This window comes from Toxotes jaculatrix, chromosome 17 (assembly GCF_017976425.1).
Source record: "Toxotes jaculatrix isolate fToxJac2 chromosome 17, fToxJac2.pri, whole genome shotgun sequence".
Taxonomy (NCBI): Eukaryota; Metazoa; Chordata; class Actinopteri; family Toxotidae; genus Toxotes; species Toxotes jaculatrix.
Window position 1 is genome coordinate 22,121,175 of NC_054410.1, and position 13,611 is coordinate 22,134,785.

Below are 13,611 nucleotides of genomic sequence, written 5' to 3' on the forward strand. Positions count from 1 at the left end.
ATGTATGAAAACAGTAATGAAAAAAACAGGTGGTCAATGTCACAGTCAACCAGCTGCAGAAGTGTATCTGTTATGTACAGGAAGTGCTCAGGTGGGTCGATAGTGAAACTATGAAGATGCTCTCAGACGGCACATGGTTGCCACCGTGGGAGCCGCCTAGCAACAACACCTGTGTTTTATGTTATGAGCTAGCATCAGCAGGGCGCAGCGCCATCGCAGCCACTCCTGGCTACCTCCAATCCCACTGACGCGTACACCACGGGCTGCCTCCATCCGCTGTCCATCTCGTATAATCTCATCACCCAGCTAAATAGAGCGTGTTGTAGTTTTAAAAAGAGGAAACGGTTCTCAGTGGGACGTATTTAAGGTTGTAGTCGTTGGAGCAGCTGAAATCACTGTCCTTGTGGAGGTGAAGTACGCTGGGTAGTTCTGAGTCTCACGAACAGAGTTAATTGGCGTACTGCATGTCATAGTAGTACAGAGCTGAATGTTAAGTAAAAGCCCAAAACACACACTCTGTACTTCTGATCCCTCGGCAGAATATAGAGCAGATCCTCTCCAATCTGTTCTATATTCTCACTTCAATTATCACTCCAGCTGGGAGTATAATTAGGTCCTAATCCAGATCTGTGGGATTCAGTAGGCCAGAGTTCAGTTAGCACCTGAAAGGAGAATCAGTCAGGACATAACATACTGACTCCTCCAGTGTTATGAAAAGAATCAGGGGACAGCTTCTGACTACTTATCTCATAATCAATATCAAAAAGAAAAATGTTTTATAGCTATAAAATGAAACAGTCCTCCATTTGATGAGTGTAAAAATACAACATAATATAAAAAAAAAATACCTGCTTTGTCAAATAACAGTCCTGTGTTTTCCTGCGTTAAAAAAAAACCAATAAAAATAAAATCAGAAACCACAAAGGAGATGTTTATAATTCATAGTTTTTGGTTTCATGACGGCACAACCTAGTTTTACATTCTAGGTAGACTGAGACCTTATTTGGATTCAGCCAGTCAAATCATAACACAGAGCAGAGCCGCATTAACTTTCCTGCTGAACTCTGCTGCTTCTTATCTGACTTACAAACATGGACACACGTCTCATCCTGCACCCACTAAAAGCCAGTTTGTAGGACAGATAGCTGTTCGGCTGCAGCGTATTAAACCCTATGTAAACATTTGCAAATGTCACTTCGGTCCACTTGGATAGCTGGTGTGCTCCTTACTCTCAATACCACTGACAAAAACACCGTCTGCCCGTGATGTGTGGCTACAGCGCAACTTGGTTGCCTTTGTCTCTCGTTCCCTACAGTGTAATGGCTACTCTCCTGCAGCCTGCCTTGCTGCTATCAATCAAACACAGACACCGACACACCTCTCCAGCTGGCTGAGACCAAAAGGAATATTTCTGATATTTCCCAAAATACTTTTTTTTTTTGCCCCTCATTTTAATAATGCAAAACTATTCAGAATACATTGGAAAAAAAAAAAAACATCTTGATGTTATTTTTGACTACTAAGATGATCAAGATGGGATTTTCAGTTGTACCACTGACAAAATATTTGATCAGTGTTTATCATCTGTTTCTAGAAAACTAGACCATTTAGCTCACTTTTAGTGAGGTGATACATATGTCTTCATTGGGAAACAAATGTACTTAATTAGTATTTAGAAAGAAATCATAGTGTTTAAAAGAGTCAGTATACTTAATAATGATTGCAATGGAGTTTTCTACTCCTGGTAACAATGTTAGTTATGGCTGCTGAGCTAATGTTTAGTTTGGTTATGACGGATAAATGGATGGATGGATTGATGGAAGGATGAAGTAAAGTTTGCCCCTAAAAAACACCAACAACGCAGAAAATAATAGGACCCTCTTATTTTTGTTTTCATAGTGGATTAATGTGTCAAATATTTTCAGATTCATTTGTTCTGATTCATGACGTCTAAGAAATGTTAGAAAACTGTGAAAAATGTCTCAAAGCCCAAGGTGACATTCTCAAATCACTTGTTTTGTCAGTCAAGTAGATTAGTCAGAGAGTCTAAAATCCAACGATTTTTTTTTTTTTACTTAAACATGACATGAAACAGAGAAAGGCTGCAAATCCTCACATTTGAGGAGCAGTTCACTGTCACTGTTTTCATCACTTGAACTTCCAGACCTGAACTGGGGGATTTTGGACTGTTGCTGTCTCTCGGTCGCTTGAATGTCTGGGGCTCATGAACTTAACATTAAGTAACCACAGCTGATAAAATGTAAAGGTTGAGCAAGGTGATAGCCAGGGTTTGATGTTTAAAGCTTTGGGGGGGGGGGGGGGGGGGGGTCACTGGCATGCTCTGGAACTCTGGCTGCTCCTTTTCCAGTGTGATAGACCATTGAAGGATATGTGCCATCACTGAAAAGAGAGGGGGGGGGGTCAGCGTACAGTAAGAGGATGTGCGAGCTGAGGTGTGATTCTGTGTCTGACAAACATGCGGATTTTCTGCCGCACGGACCATTGTTTGGTTGTGGCATTGGAAAATAGAACTGTCGGGTTTTACCTAGAAAATAATTGGGCCTAGCTGTTATGACACATGTCAGATGTTTGACGTCAAACCATTCACACTGTATGGGACTCACAGTACGATTCTAACAATGCCAGTCCTGTTTGACAAAGCACCTCGCCAAGCTGGTAGCACTGCTATCTGGAAACCAACCTGGGTCTCTGTGATGGTGGTGATTATTCATTTATTTATTTAGTGCAGTCCAGTCCAGTCAGGGGGACATAAGGTGATGAAGTGGGTTTTTCTTTATTTAAACAAGAAACCAGTTAGCAATGAAGAAGAGGCTGGTAAAAAAAAAAAAGATGAGTGGCAGAAAATACAGAAAAAAAGTACACAGTAAAGGGTGAGTGAGTATGAGCTGTAGTTTCAGATGAGATTGGGGGTAGTGTGATGGATTTTTATCAGTATAGATTGGTATGTATTCTCTCCAGTGTACAGTATGTACATATTTTATAGTGGAGCTAAAATTATAGCATTATTCAAGTGGTTTAAGTAAACTTATAATGAAGAAAAGTTGTATAACCAACTACAAATTACTGTGAAGGCAGCTGTGTTATAACTGCTGGTCAGTTAGCTTTAGAGAGAGAGAGAGAAGATTGAAGGAACTGCTGCTGATTTAGCAGGTGTTGAAATAACATGAAGGGAAAGCAGCATCTGCTGGGAGTCAGTGGAAACATTTAGCAAGCTAATCTAGTTAGCTGGCACTCTCTGAGTGGAATACAAACTGCACGATGGATCCTGACAAATGTTAAATGCTTTAAATGGAAATATGAAATTGCAAAAGGTTGGTAATTAACACTATGTCTCCGTCTCTCTCAACCCAACCTTTCAAGACAGACGACCGCCCACCGTGAATCAGGTTCTGTTCAGGTTTTTAAAAGAGTTTTTCCTTGCTGCTGTCGCCAAGTGTTTGCTCTTGGGGGAAATGTTGGGTCTCTGTAAATAATATTATAAAGAGTACGGTCTAGACCTGCTCTATATTGAGATCATTTCTGTAATAATTTGGCGCTATATAAATAAAATTGAATTGAATTGAATAAAAAACTTATGTTGTATCACGCCCATAGTTTATACAGTTAACTGTTCCCTGGTCAGTAGCACATCACAGCAGCTGATAGTGTGTCTCTTAGCAACACCAGCTCTCAGCTGTCAGTCAGCCAGTACCATGGGAAACACCCACTCAGGGGCTTGAGGCTGGTTCACAGAGACGTCTGACAATTATTTAATCCTGTTTAAAAAATGAAAAAAAAAAAAAAAGTTCCTCAAACCCACTTTAGCTCGTCCTTTAGCTCTTAGCCTCATGGCTGTATTTCTGTCAGCTCAGCTGATTCGTAACGCCTGCGTGGTGAAACACATGCATCTTATGATATGTCATATGATGCTTATATTTCTATATAAAGATGTTATCCGAAAGAGATAAGGTAGACATTTAGTCTACTACTCCACATTGCACACTCTTCACTGTGTCTTCACAGAGCTCTAAAGTCAAAGAGCTCAAAAATCATTCACTGTTGTGACAACTGTAGAATTGCAGAAAATGGCCTTTACTTACCCCCTCCCCAGCTTAAAGACGGCAACCTTCCACTGACACTGTCACTGGCTTGCCAAAGTCATCTCTCTGAACGAGTCTGCAGCAGAAAGCAGTTCTGGGTGATTAGGCTTGATCCAGCCATTAGAATGTCACTTTCACTCTTACCTGTATTATTTCCAACGTCAGAGGAAGCAATAAGGGAACGATGCAGGGAACGCACTCTTCCTATTGGCTGGCAATAATTAGATATTCGGAGAGAGGTGTCTGTCTCCTGGTTGATCAAATGGTGGGTGGGGGGTGGTTGTTGAAGTTTTCCATGACATGAACGAGCCCACTGCAAAGATAGAATTCATCCATCTATGCAGCAGCAGCAGGTCAAGGTTCTTTACACCAGGGTGAGAATTAATGATGCGTTTGGTCAAGTAACCCAACTGGTTGTTTGCTGAACTGCAAGTGTTGACAGTGTGTGGGAGCCCATTTTTATGCCTCAGCATCAGTGACAGCCACAGCCAGCGGCATTATGTTTTCAGATTGTCCATCCATCCTTATAGTGACACGTCCATCTGTCCATCCCTTTCTTGTGAATACAGTATCTCAGGATTGCCTTGAGGGCATGACTTCAAATTTTGACGCACTTCGCCTCAAGAATTGACTGATTCAAATTTGGTGATCAAAGGTCAAAGTTCAAGGTCACTGTGACATCACAAAACATTTTTTGGCCACATCTTGAGAATTTGTACACTAATTGTGACAGTATTTCATACAAAGGATGAATTTTACGTCCAAAGCTTCTCTGTGACGTCCTAATGGCGACTTTCTCTCTGGCCATGATTCAACGCCATAACTCAGGAACAGAAGAATACACTGTGACCTTATTTCCCATTTGGTCGGATACTGAATTGGTGACACTGATCGTGGCGCCCACCTTGAAACTGTGGTGATTGTTTAGATCTTCTGTGCAGTCGGTTTGAAAAGTCTTCACTATATATATTATAGGAGTCTGAACAGACATGGATGTAAACTGCAACTTGATGGATTGGCAGCGATAATACTAGTTTGTATTGAACTTGTGTGTAAAGGCTACTCTTGCTTTTGCAGTCCAGTTCAACACCTTCATCAGCAACCCATCTGTCAGTCTCCCGGTCCATCCTAGCCTCTCTTGTGAGTGCTGACTTGTTTGAAAACTGTCCCAGTCCATGCTGGTTTGCTTGACTTATCAAACCTCTTACACCAGTTATAAAGGAACTGAATGGAACCTAACAACAGCACAGGCACCCTATACTACTGAAGCATCCCCAAATGGCGTATGTTTCTGGGGGAACAGTAAAAACTGAGCAATGTTCATCCATATCATCCAACATACATATAAATGTATGTTTTTCCCTGTCTGTGCAGTTCATCGTGGCACAATGGGAGTCCACCATAGGTCACAATAAGCACATCACGGGGGATAGATTGTGGAGATGGGAAAAAAAATCCCATGTTCATGACTTGCAGGCCTTCATATCATTTAATTGCATTGCGTGGCTTCAGAGTTTGTTTCATGAGGGTTAAAAATACTGTGAATGACAATTCTTGGCATACACCATAATTCTTGTTTGTGTTTTATTTATTTGCAGCATTCTTGCGTGCTGAAAATTCAGATTCTGGAATGTCACGCATGTGTTGTTGAAATATTTTCTTCTTCCGTTTTGCCTTCTTTGCTTTTGCTCGTGAGTCAGCTCAGAGTGGAGAGGGTTTGAAATCTGCCAGCTTTTGGGGATATTGGTTTGGAACACACAGGCAAATTCAACACAACCATCCAAAACTGAATTCAGAATGACGTATGGTCACGATGCCTGCCCTGGGCCAGGTGATCCTTGTTTGACCTATATTTGCGTCGAGATAATAGAGGTGTGTGTGTGTGTGTGTGTGTGTTTGTGTGTGTTATTTACCCAAGGCATCACAGCTGGGGGTTTTAACTGAACTGGGCCACACTTGGCCTGAAGTGAGTGAATATTTAACCCATCACAGCTGTTTTGAGGAAAGTGTGGCCGAGGGCGCAAACAGGACTCCTGCTATAATTTCACATTTTGGCCCCGGATAGAGGTGGATGCCAGATGTCTGTGGATTATGTTCTCTTTGTAAACACATACCACTTGGTTAAACCGCAACTGCCCGCTTAAGTAACTCCCTCATAATGTGTACACTCACCTGTGTCCAGGAATTGTTCAGCGTTAATAAGTGTGGAAGCACTGTGGACGCCAGTTGGACCTTCTTTCAGAAATCAGCAGACTGTAGTGCAGAAGGCTGCCGTCATTATCATGACAAAACAGCTGGGATATTATCCCTAATTAGAGGCTTTGGTAAATGGAGTCTTTTTTCACCTCATTTAATTAATGAGCTCCTGTGGTGTGAGAAACCTGGCACGCTCCACATTTGGAAAGCTCAAATGTGACTGATATATTCCTTGGCCGACAAAACGGAGCCAAGCCTTTTGTCAGGGAAACGCAATTATTTCTTTTTTCTCCTCGACAACAACAACGATGAATTCACGTTGCTCTACACTGACGTTAGCCGTGCGTGTTGCTCCTCTTCGGCTGTCTCCGCTCTGTGACTATTCTTAGCTCGCATGTGTCATCACGTCCGGGCGAATGGCCGTGACAACACAAGATTAAGCGAGATTGAGCATTTTATTCATTTTGATAATTACATTTTATCCGGCATCTGTTGCATAGAGATGTTTTTTGTTTTTTTTTAGATAATTCTACTGTATGATGTGTTTGTTGCCAGCAATGCCTCAGGTACAGATACGAGCGATTCATAATTAATAGAAGCTCAGCTTGGTGCTGTCTGTTTTCCCTTGTGAAGTGTGGATTGATGCCTGATGTGTTAAAAATAATTCCCTGTGAAACCGTTGTTAGTTCTTCACAGACACTGAGACACGTTTCATCAAATTTTATTCCATTTCCCCCAAAACTGTTATCAGGGGCTGAAGACCAAAAGCCTGCTAAAGCAAAACAAAGCACTCTGCGGAAAAACAGATGCATTTTAGTGCAAAAGATAAACTAGACAGCAAAATATCCCAACTACACATGGTTCACAAACACCTTGTTACCCTGAATATACCCATCACACCTGCTGGTAAGGCCAGCAGAAAGTAAATGAATCGCCTGTAGTCCTGAGACCAGCTGCTGTAGTTCTTTGGCAGTCACAAATGTGACCATGTCACTTTCAACACACTCACTCAAACACAAGATGCAACAGTGATGCAACTGATTGTGACATGAGGGTTCACAGAGGGTGCCGGTACCACCCTCTGTGATTTAGAGACCCTTTATAGGCAGCAGTGGCACATAGATGGGGGGGGGGGGGGGGGGGAGAATAAACTTTATGTAAATGTCCTCTGATACACGGGAGAGGCACAGAAGCTTAGCTTACTGATTCTTTACGATATAACTTCAACAAGTTAGCAGGACTGAACGGAGAGAAATGATGCACAGAAGCACATCATTGTGGAGCTACTTCACTGTGTGTCAGTACCACCACCAGCTTTACCAGCACCAAGTACAAGACAGAGCCACTTATCTTTGCATTCAGGCTCATCCTGAACTTTTCTGGTGGCATGGGACTGTGATGAGAGTGATGAGAAACGTTTCTGTTCTTCCACCTGAATGGATGAACCTGTCCTGCTACAGGTTTACAGTGCACGGTGGCAGAAGTGTATTCTTTTAATGCTTCAATTCTGTTTTCTTCCACTGGATGCAGTACTGTTACACCACATCTCCATCGTGCTTCCGTTATGCATTCAGTATCCAGTGAAGTGTTTCAGAGACAAATAGTCCATCAGCAGTCTGTTCCTTCGCAGAGACATTTCCATTGTTTTTTTTTTTTAAGTTGTTTGCTGAAAAAATGTTGGAAATTATTCATATGGTGACAGACACTTTGTGTTTATACCTCCGTTTCAATGGCTGAACGCAGCATCGCATCTCATCCCATCTTTATTTTCTATTTGTTTCCAGAATCATGAATATTAGCAGAAGGAATTATAAGCGTTCCCTCTTCTTCAGACTTTGGAGGAGAGACAACATAGACATGTCCATAAAGAAAGGCAGCAAATGCATTGTTCGTTTTATGTCCTCTATCAGTATATACTGTATGTGGGCATTTATATACATTCAAGAGTGAATTTTAGGCTTCAGAGAGGCTCTCTTCTCTCAGGCTCTCTCTCAGGTTAGCTCTAGTGTCCGATATTAGCTCATGATGAAGTATCCGTGTATACGTGAGTGGGTGCACGGCACGCAAGTACCCAAACACAGACATGCAGGCAACTCTGCAGGCAGGCACGTGCAGTGAAGTGACTTTATTTGAAGATGAGCTAAAAAAAAAAAAACCAAAAGCTTTACAGGCAGGCAGGTTCAGATAAACAGGAACAAACACAACACAACACAACCACAGGAACACGTGGGACAGGAATCAGGCTGACAGGAACATGTACCGGTTAGATGGCTAGAACAAAACCTCTGAACAATCATATCATACACTCGGACTGTACAGCTGTATGGGTTCATGGTCTGGTGGTTTTCATTTACCAGTGTGAGTCCACAGTGCAGCTGTACAGTTGCCACCCACAAAAACTGTGTAACAGATTTTTTTTTTATGGGAATGAGTAAAAAATAAACCAGATGCAGGCAGAATGTGGGTAAAATAAAAAGGAGGTTTTGTTTCTGCCGTGTGCTACATGTGAGGATGCAGTATCCAGAGGGGTAACTGTTTGCTGCTGGAACTGAACCCTGCAGGGGCTGGGACCAGTTTGCAAATCTCAACCCATTCTGGACTTGAAACCCATTCACTGTACCCAGGTTCCCATCAATCATGGCAGCAGTAGCCTGTTCCTGTGGGAGAACAATGGGAGAATGCAAATTCCACCAGACCAACCTAATTAATGTAATTCCATCACAATCAAAGGAGGTAAATGGAGTTGCTGCTGCTGCTGCTGATGTGTAACATGTATGCTGATGGAACGGCCTGTAAACTGTGTCGATGATATCACGTCACTGTTAACTTTCCTTCCTCCACAGCAGAAAACAGAGCTTCACACTTTAAAATCAGGTCGTCTTATCCAAGCACTAACCCAGTTTTAGAAATTTGGTTAATCCGTTCTGTGGGAGTTTTCCTCCTGCTGAGCTCAGGGTCTGAGTTTAGGTTTTCACACACTGTTTCAATCAGTTGATGAAAGGGCTGTACTAATAAACCTGACAATGTATTACAGTGGTACCAAGACTTGATGCTACAGACCTCCTGTATATGTGCACTGTTAAATGAGAAGTCCCCTCAGATATATAAACCAGGAACACGAAATTAAAATTCATCAGGTGGAATGAGGCGAAGTGTTTTCTTTTGTCGGCTTTCTTTGTGAAAAACAGAATAAATTACAAGTGAACACCCAGAACAGAAAAAAAACAACATGTCCTTTCTGTCCAATGCTCCAGTGTTTGTCTCTGTGTCCTCCTACTGAAAGCAGCCACCGGGTGCTTCCTATGAAACCTTCCTATGAAAGTCCTGCCTGTCAGATGATACATTATTTTTTTTTTTTTTTTTTTAACTCACTGAAGTGTGTGTGTTTCCTCTCTCTTCTTCAGTCTGACAGACAGTGAAGCTGGTTTACCTTATGACAAGGAGTCCATGGCCATCATCCATCTGAATAACACTACAGTCATGTACCTGAAGGAGGTCACCAAGTTCCTCGCTGTGGTCTGCTTCCTCCGCAAGGAAAGCTTTGAGAGGAAAGGTCAGTCCACGAAAGTCCAGCACATTTACCCGCATGGTAGAAACTCGCTGTGCGCTCCAATAATCGCTCGCCATGCCCTCCTTTACTTGAACGCATCATTTGATGTAGAGTTGCCGAGTGGGACTAGCTATTTCAGACGCACCTGGTTCTGGAAGTGAATGTCCAACTCATTTTTCTCATAAGACAGTGTTAACGTGACTCACAGTTGAATCCCATCTACGGATCAGTTGGATCAGCGTTAAATTCTTGGTTAAATCATCAGTTCAAACGATTAAGAACTGCGTTAGAAAATATTTGCTTCTTTGATAAGAAGTCAGAAATACAACTCCCGAGAGGCAAAACAGTGAGAAGCATCTAAAAAACCAAGCTTAAAATTCTCTTTCATGTGCTGCTAATGGCGGGGTGGAAGCCGAATATTACGGCGCAGCTGTTGACAACAAAGAGTTTTGAATTCACAACCATTCTGATTCACCAATCTCTGATTGGCCTCTTCTCCACTGCAGTGGCGGCTGATGGGTAGTGTAGTATTTAGACCTCCCAGCTCTCTGAAACAGTGTCTTTTACTTGCTTGTGCCATTCTCCATAGAGAGCGTACTCACATACAGCATCACAGTGTGGTACTGTAACTGTCCAGTAACTGATAAGAAAGCTCTATAGAGAGTAATCAACACTCCCACATCAACACATAACTGGCCACTCCAATGAGACTCAGCTCACCCCTGTCATCATCTCCTCACCCTGTTGTCTCCTGGAAGGACTCTGCAGGGCATGAAAAACCGTGGAGCTGAACTCTGCAAAACACTGACTCCTCACCATCCCTGCACCTCACTACTTATATGTGCAATAAATGTCGAGTTGTACAACATATATTTAATGTTTAATTTGTGCTGCAGCTTCTTTTTATGCTACTTTTTTTTTGCACTTATATAATTTTTCATCCAAAAATAAATGCAGGCATTTATATACTGTACATCCACAAGTGAATTTCATGCTTCAGAGACGCAAACTGTTTCGGCAAACATATGAATATCTGGTCCGGTTTGTAATCCTTTGAACTTATCATTTGATCAGACAGCTCCTGATTTGAATCATTTTTCTGACTGCGGTCTTTCTTTTTTTTTTTTTTTTTTTTTTTTTGACTAAGTTTTTGTGCAGATGCTTATGTCTAGAAAGAGATGAGGAGATGTGGAGATGAGGACTCGTGCTAAACAGCGTATATCTTGCCAAGCTGCATCACCCTCCGACAACGTTCCATATAAACATCATTTTTTTTCATGAATCACTGAATACAGTTGTCTCTTAGTCTGACCTAAAGTTAAGTGGTTTGTTTGGAGTTGACAGCGGCTGCTGAACTTGATTCAAACGCACAGCGCCGACCGCCCTTTAAAGATAAACACCTGTAAAGCATGTCTGCGGTCATGCGTCTCGCTCAACTGTCAGCCAGTGTGAATCAGAGCTGCTCAGCTGGCGTGAGCCCACATCCATCCTTTTGACGTCCTGAATGACGAGGTGTGCTTCAACGCGTCTCGCTGTTTACACTGGTGATTATTTTTGCATGAGTACATGTTTAGTTCAAGAGTCTGGTTGAGGAGCCACTTTGAAGTCTGATGCATCTCTCTCTCTCAGTTCGTATTAAGATGCCGGGAACAGTCTGATATTTGGTGCTTTTGCACCTGAAAATCTTCATTAAGCGGACGGGCTGGTAAAAAAAATATTTTTGACAAACAAGCACAATCTGTTAAGTATTTGACATTCAACTTTAAAACCCCTCCTAACCATAATTCTTTATTAATGTCTTTATTGACGGTGGATACAGATATGAATATTTCTGGATTTCAAAAAGACTTTATTGTTGCCGGTTGAAGTGTCTGTATCACTGGAGTTTGTTCATGAATACTTGTTCAGATTTATACTCTTCATATATTAGCCTTTAATTCAACAAGTCCTTTAGCCTAATCGACCTCATAGGTCGTTTGTTACTACCCGGAAGGTACAACCCATAGGGAGGGTATGGCTGCTTGTGTTGAGCCAACATTTAACTCCTACACATCAATGCTGATGATATCCAGCCATAAAAACAGCGGGAGTAAACAATGAAACAAAGATGTTTCTAAAGATGACACCATGTCTGTGTCCTTAGTATTTGTGATCATAGACCATTTTACATGGTTGATCCTGTTAAACCCCCTTTGACACAATGTTACCTAGACTAGGTTGTTTTTAGTCCACATACACATCCCTGACCCAGTATGTCCCCCGCCAACGTTTTTCCACCTCACCACAAGCCAGACAGGCCCGGCTGACCTTTGTCTGTCTCATGTCTCGATTAGTGGCCCGAGTCATTTTAATGTAAATGTCGCACTTAACGAGCTCAGACCTGCAACAATTCCATTACACTTTCAAAAATAAATAAATAAGTCTGAACTGATTAATGTACTGCCACAGAACTGTACAGTAAAAGGCTACAGCAACACTCAGGAAGAGTGCTCTGTAGATGTATCCCTCTATTAGCATCACATTAAAGCCCCTGTCAGACTCGGAGTACTTAACATTCCTGGTTTTCCACCTGTCTGTATAAGTGATGGCTTTCTGTATTTTAGACTTTACCTTAATGTTCCCTGCGGGCTTATTCAGACACGACGGCGCACTCATTGAACGAGACACAGTGCTCATGTATATTTGGCTGGAGCGGTGAGGTAAAACCGTTTTGATGGTGAGGATGAAGATGTTTTTGTTTTTTGTTTTTTTCTGTTCTCTCCCAGGCTGCATCACTGATGGATTCTGAAACCTGTTTTGTTATTGAAGCCTTAATTAATGACCGTTGGGAGAGAATATCCAGCAAAATGCTGTGTGTGAACGAGAGTCCCAGCTCACCGTCACACACGTGGCAGAATTCTCTTTCTAAGATATGTTGAAATGGGTAAGAAAATGTAGCAGTGGATTCACCGTGACTGCGACTGTCTTGCGCTTGATCATTTATTTTATTTATTTAAGGCTTAGCTTCAGAATGAAGTTTTAAATTCAGGGTACATGTAGCATTGTTGGCATTGGTGTATAAATAATATCCATCCATCAGTCCATACAGCTCATCATATTTAATTCAGTGTCAAATGTGAAGCGGTTCTGTTTTGTGTGCAGTGGTGACAGGGCCGGTCTGTTTCAACAAATCTGTAATGCAGATGATTCGAGAGACTCTTCCTGACCTTTTCTCGTCCCCGTAAATAATTATTCAGTCATGAATAGTGTTTAATAGCAGGAAATATACCAGACATATAAACCATCAACAGCGGGTCAGTGCAGGGGGGATGGGTAAGTTTCTGTCTGGCCTTTTTTAAATGGCCAAGATGTCTGCCGCCTCCTCTGCTGATACAGGATGCAGAGCAGATCTGGCCTCTGGCCTCTGCACTGACTCCCATTGTATCTAGAAGAGCCAGACACAACCCACCACAGCTTGTGCTCTCAGTGCTTTATACTCACATGAACACTGTGTCCTTGGCAACAGATGAGAACATAGTCTTACATTTAATGAGTCAGTTCTTAGAAGTTCGTCAATGTCATTTCACATCAGGATCTGTATTCACCAAAACTTCTGACCGTATGGTACAAGATGCTCTAAAGAGACAACTTAGTAAAACCCTGTTTAATGTGAGGTGCAGGAGAACAGTAGCAGCTTAGAGCTGCTCTAGTGTACTCCTGCCCCCTTTGGTTATTTAAAAAGAAAAAAAAAAGACCTGGATGAGTTGTTTTTCATGTTTAATTTGT

General features: G+C 42.0%; 1 protein-coding gene across 7 annotated transcripts in view; it reads left to right on the forward strand.

Moving 5' to 3' along the window:
- The window catches only part of rragd (ras-related GTP binding D), a 36,459-nt gene that overhangs the window by 15,313 nt on the left and 7,535 nt on the right, over positions 1-13,611 (forward strand). For all 7 annotated transcript variants that reach the window (XR_005896238.1, XR_005896239.1, XM_041060946.1 and 4 more), the window contains one exon: positions 9,701-9,849. Coding sequence is in view for 5 of the 7 variants with exons in the window: in XM_041060946.1 (XP_040916880.1) it covers positions 9,701-9,849 (149 nt within the window). In the remaining 2 variants the exon portion in view is untranslated. The remainder of the gene's footprint in view (positions 1-9,700; positions 9,850-13,611) is intronic.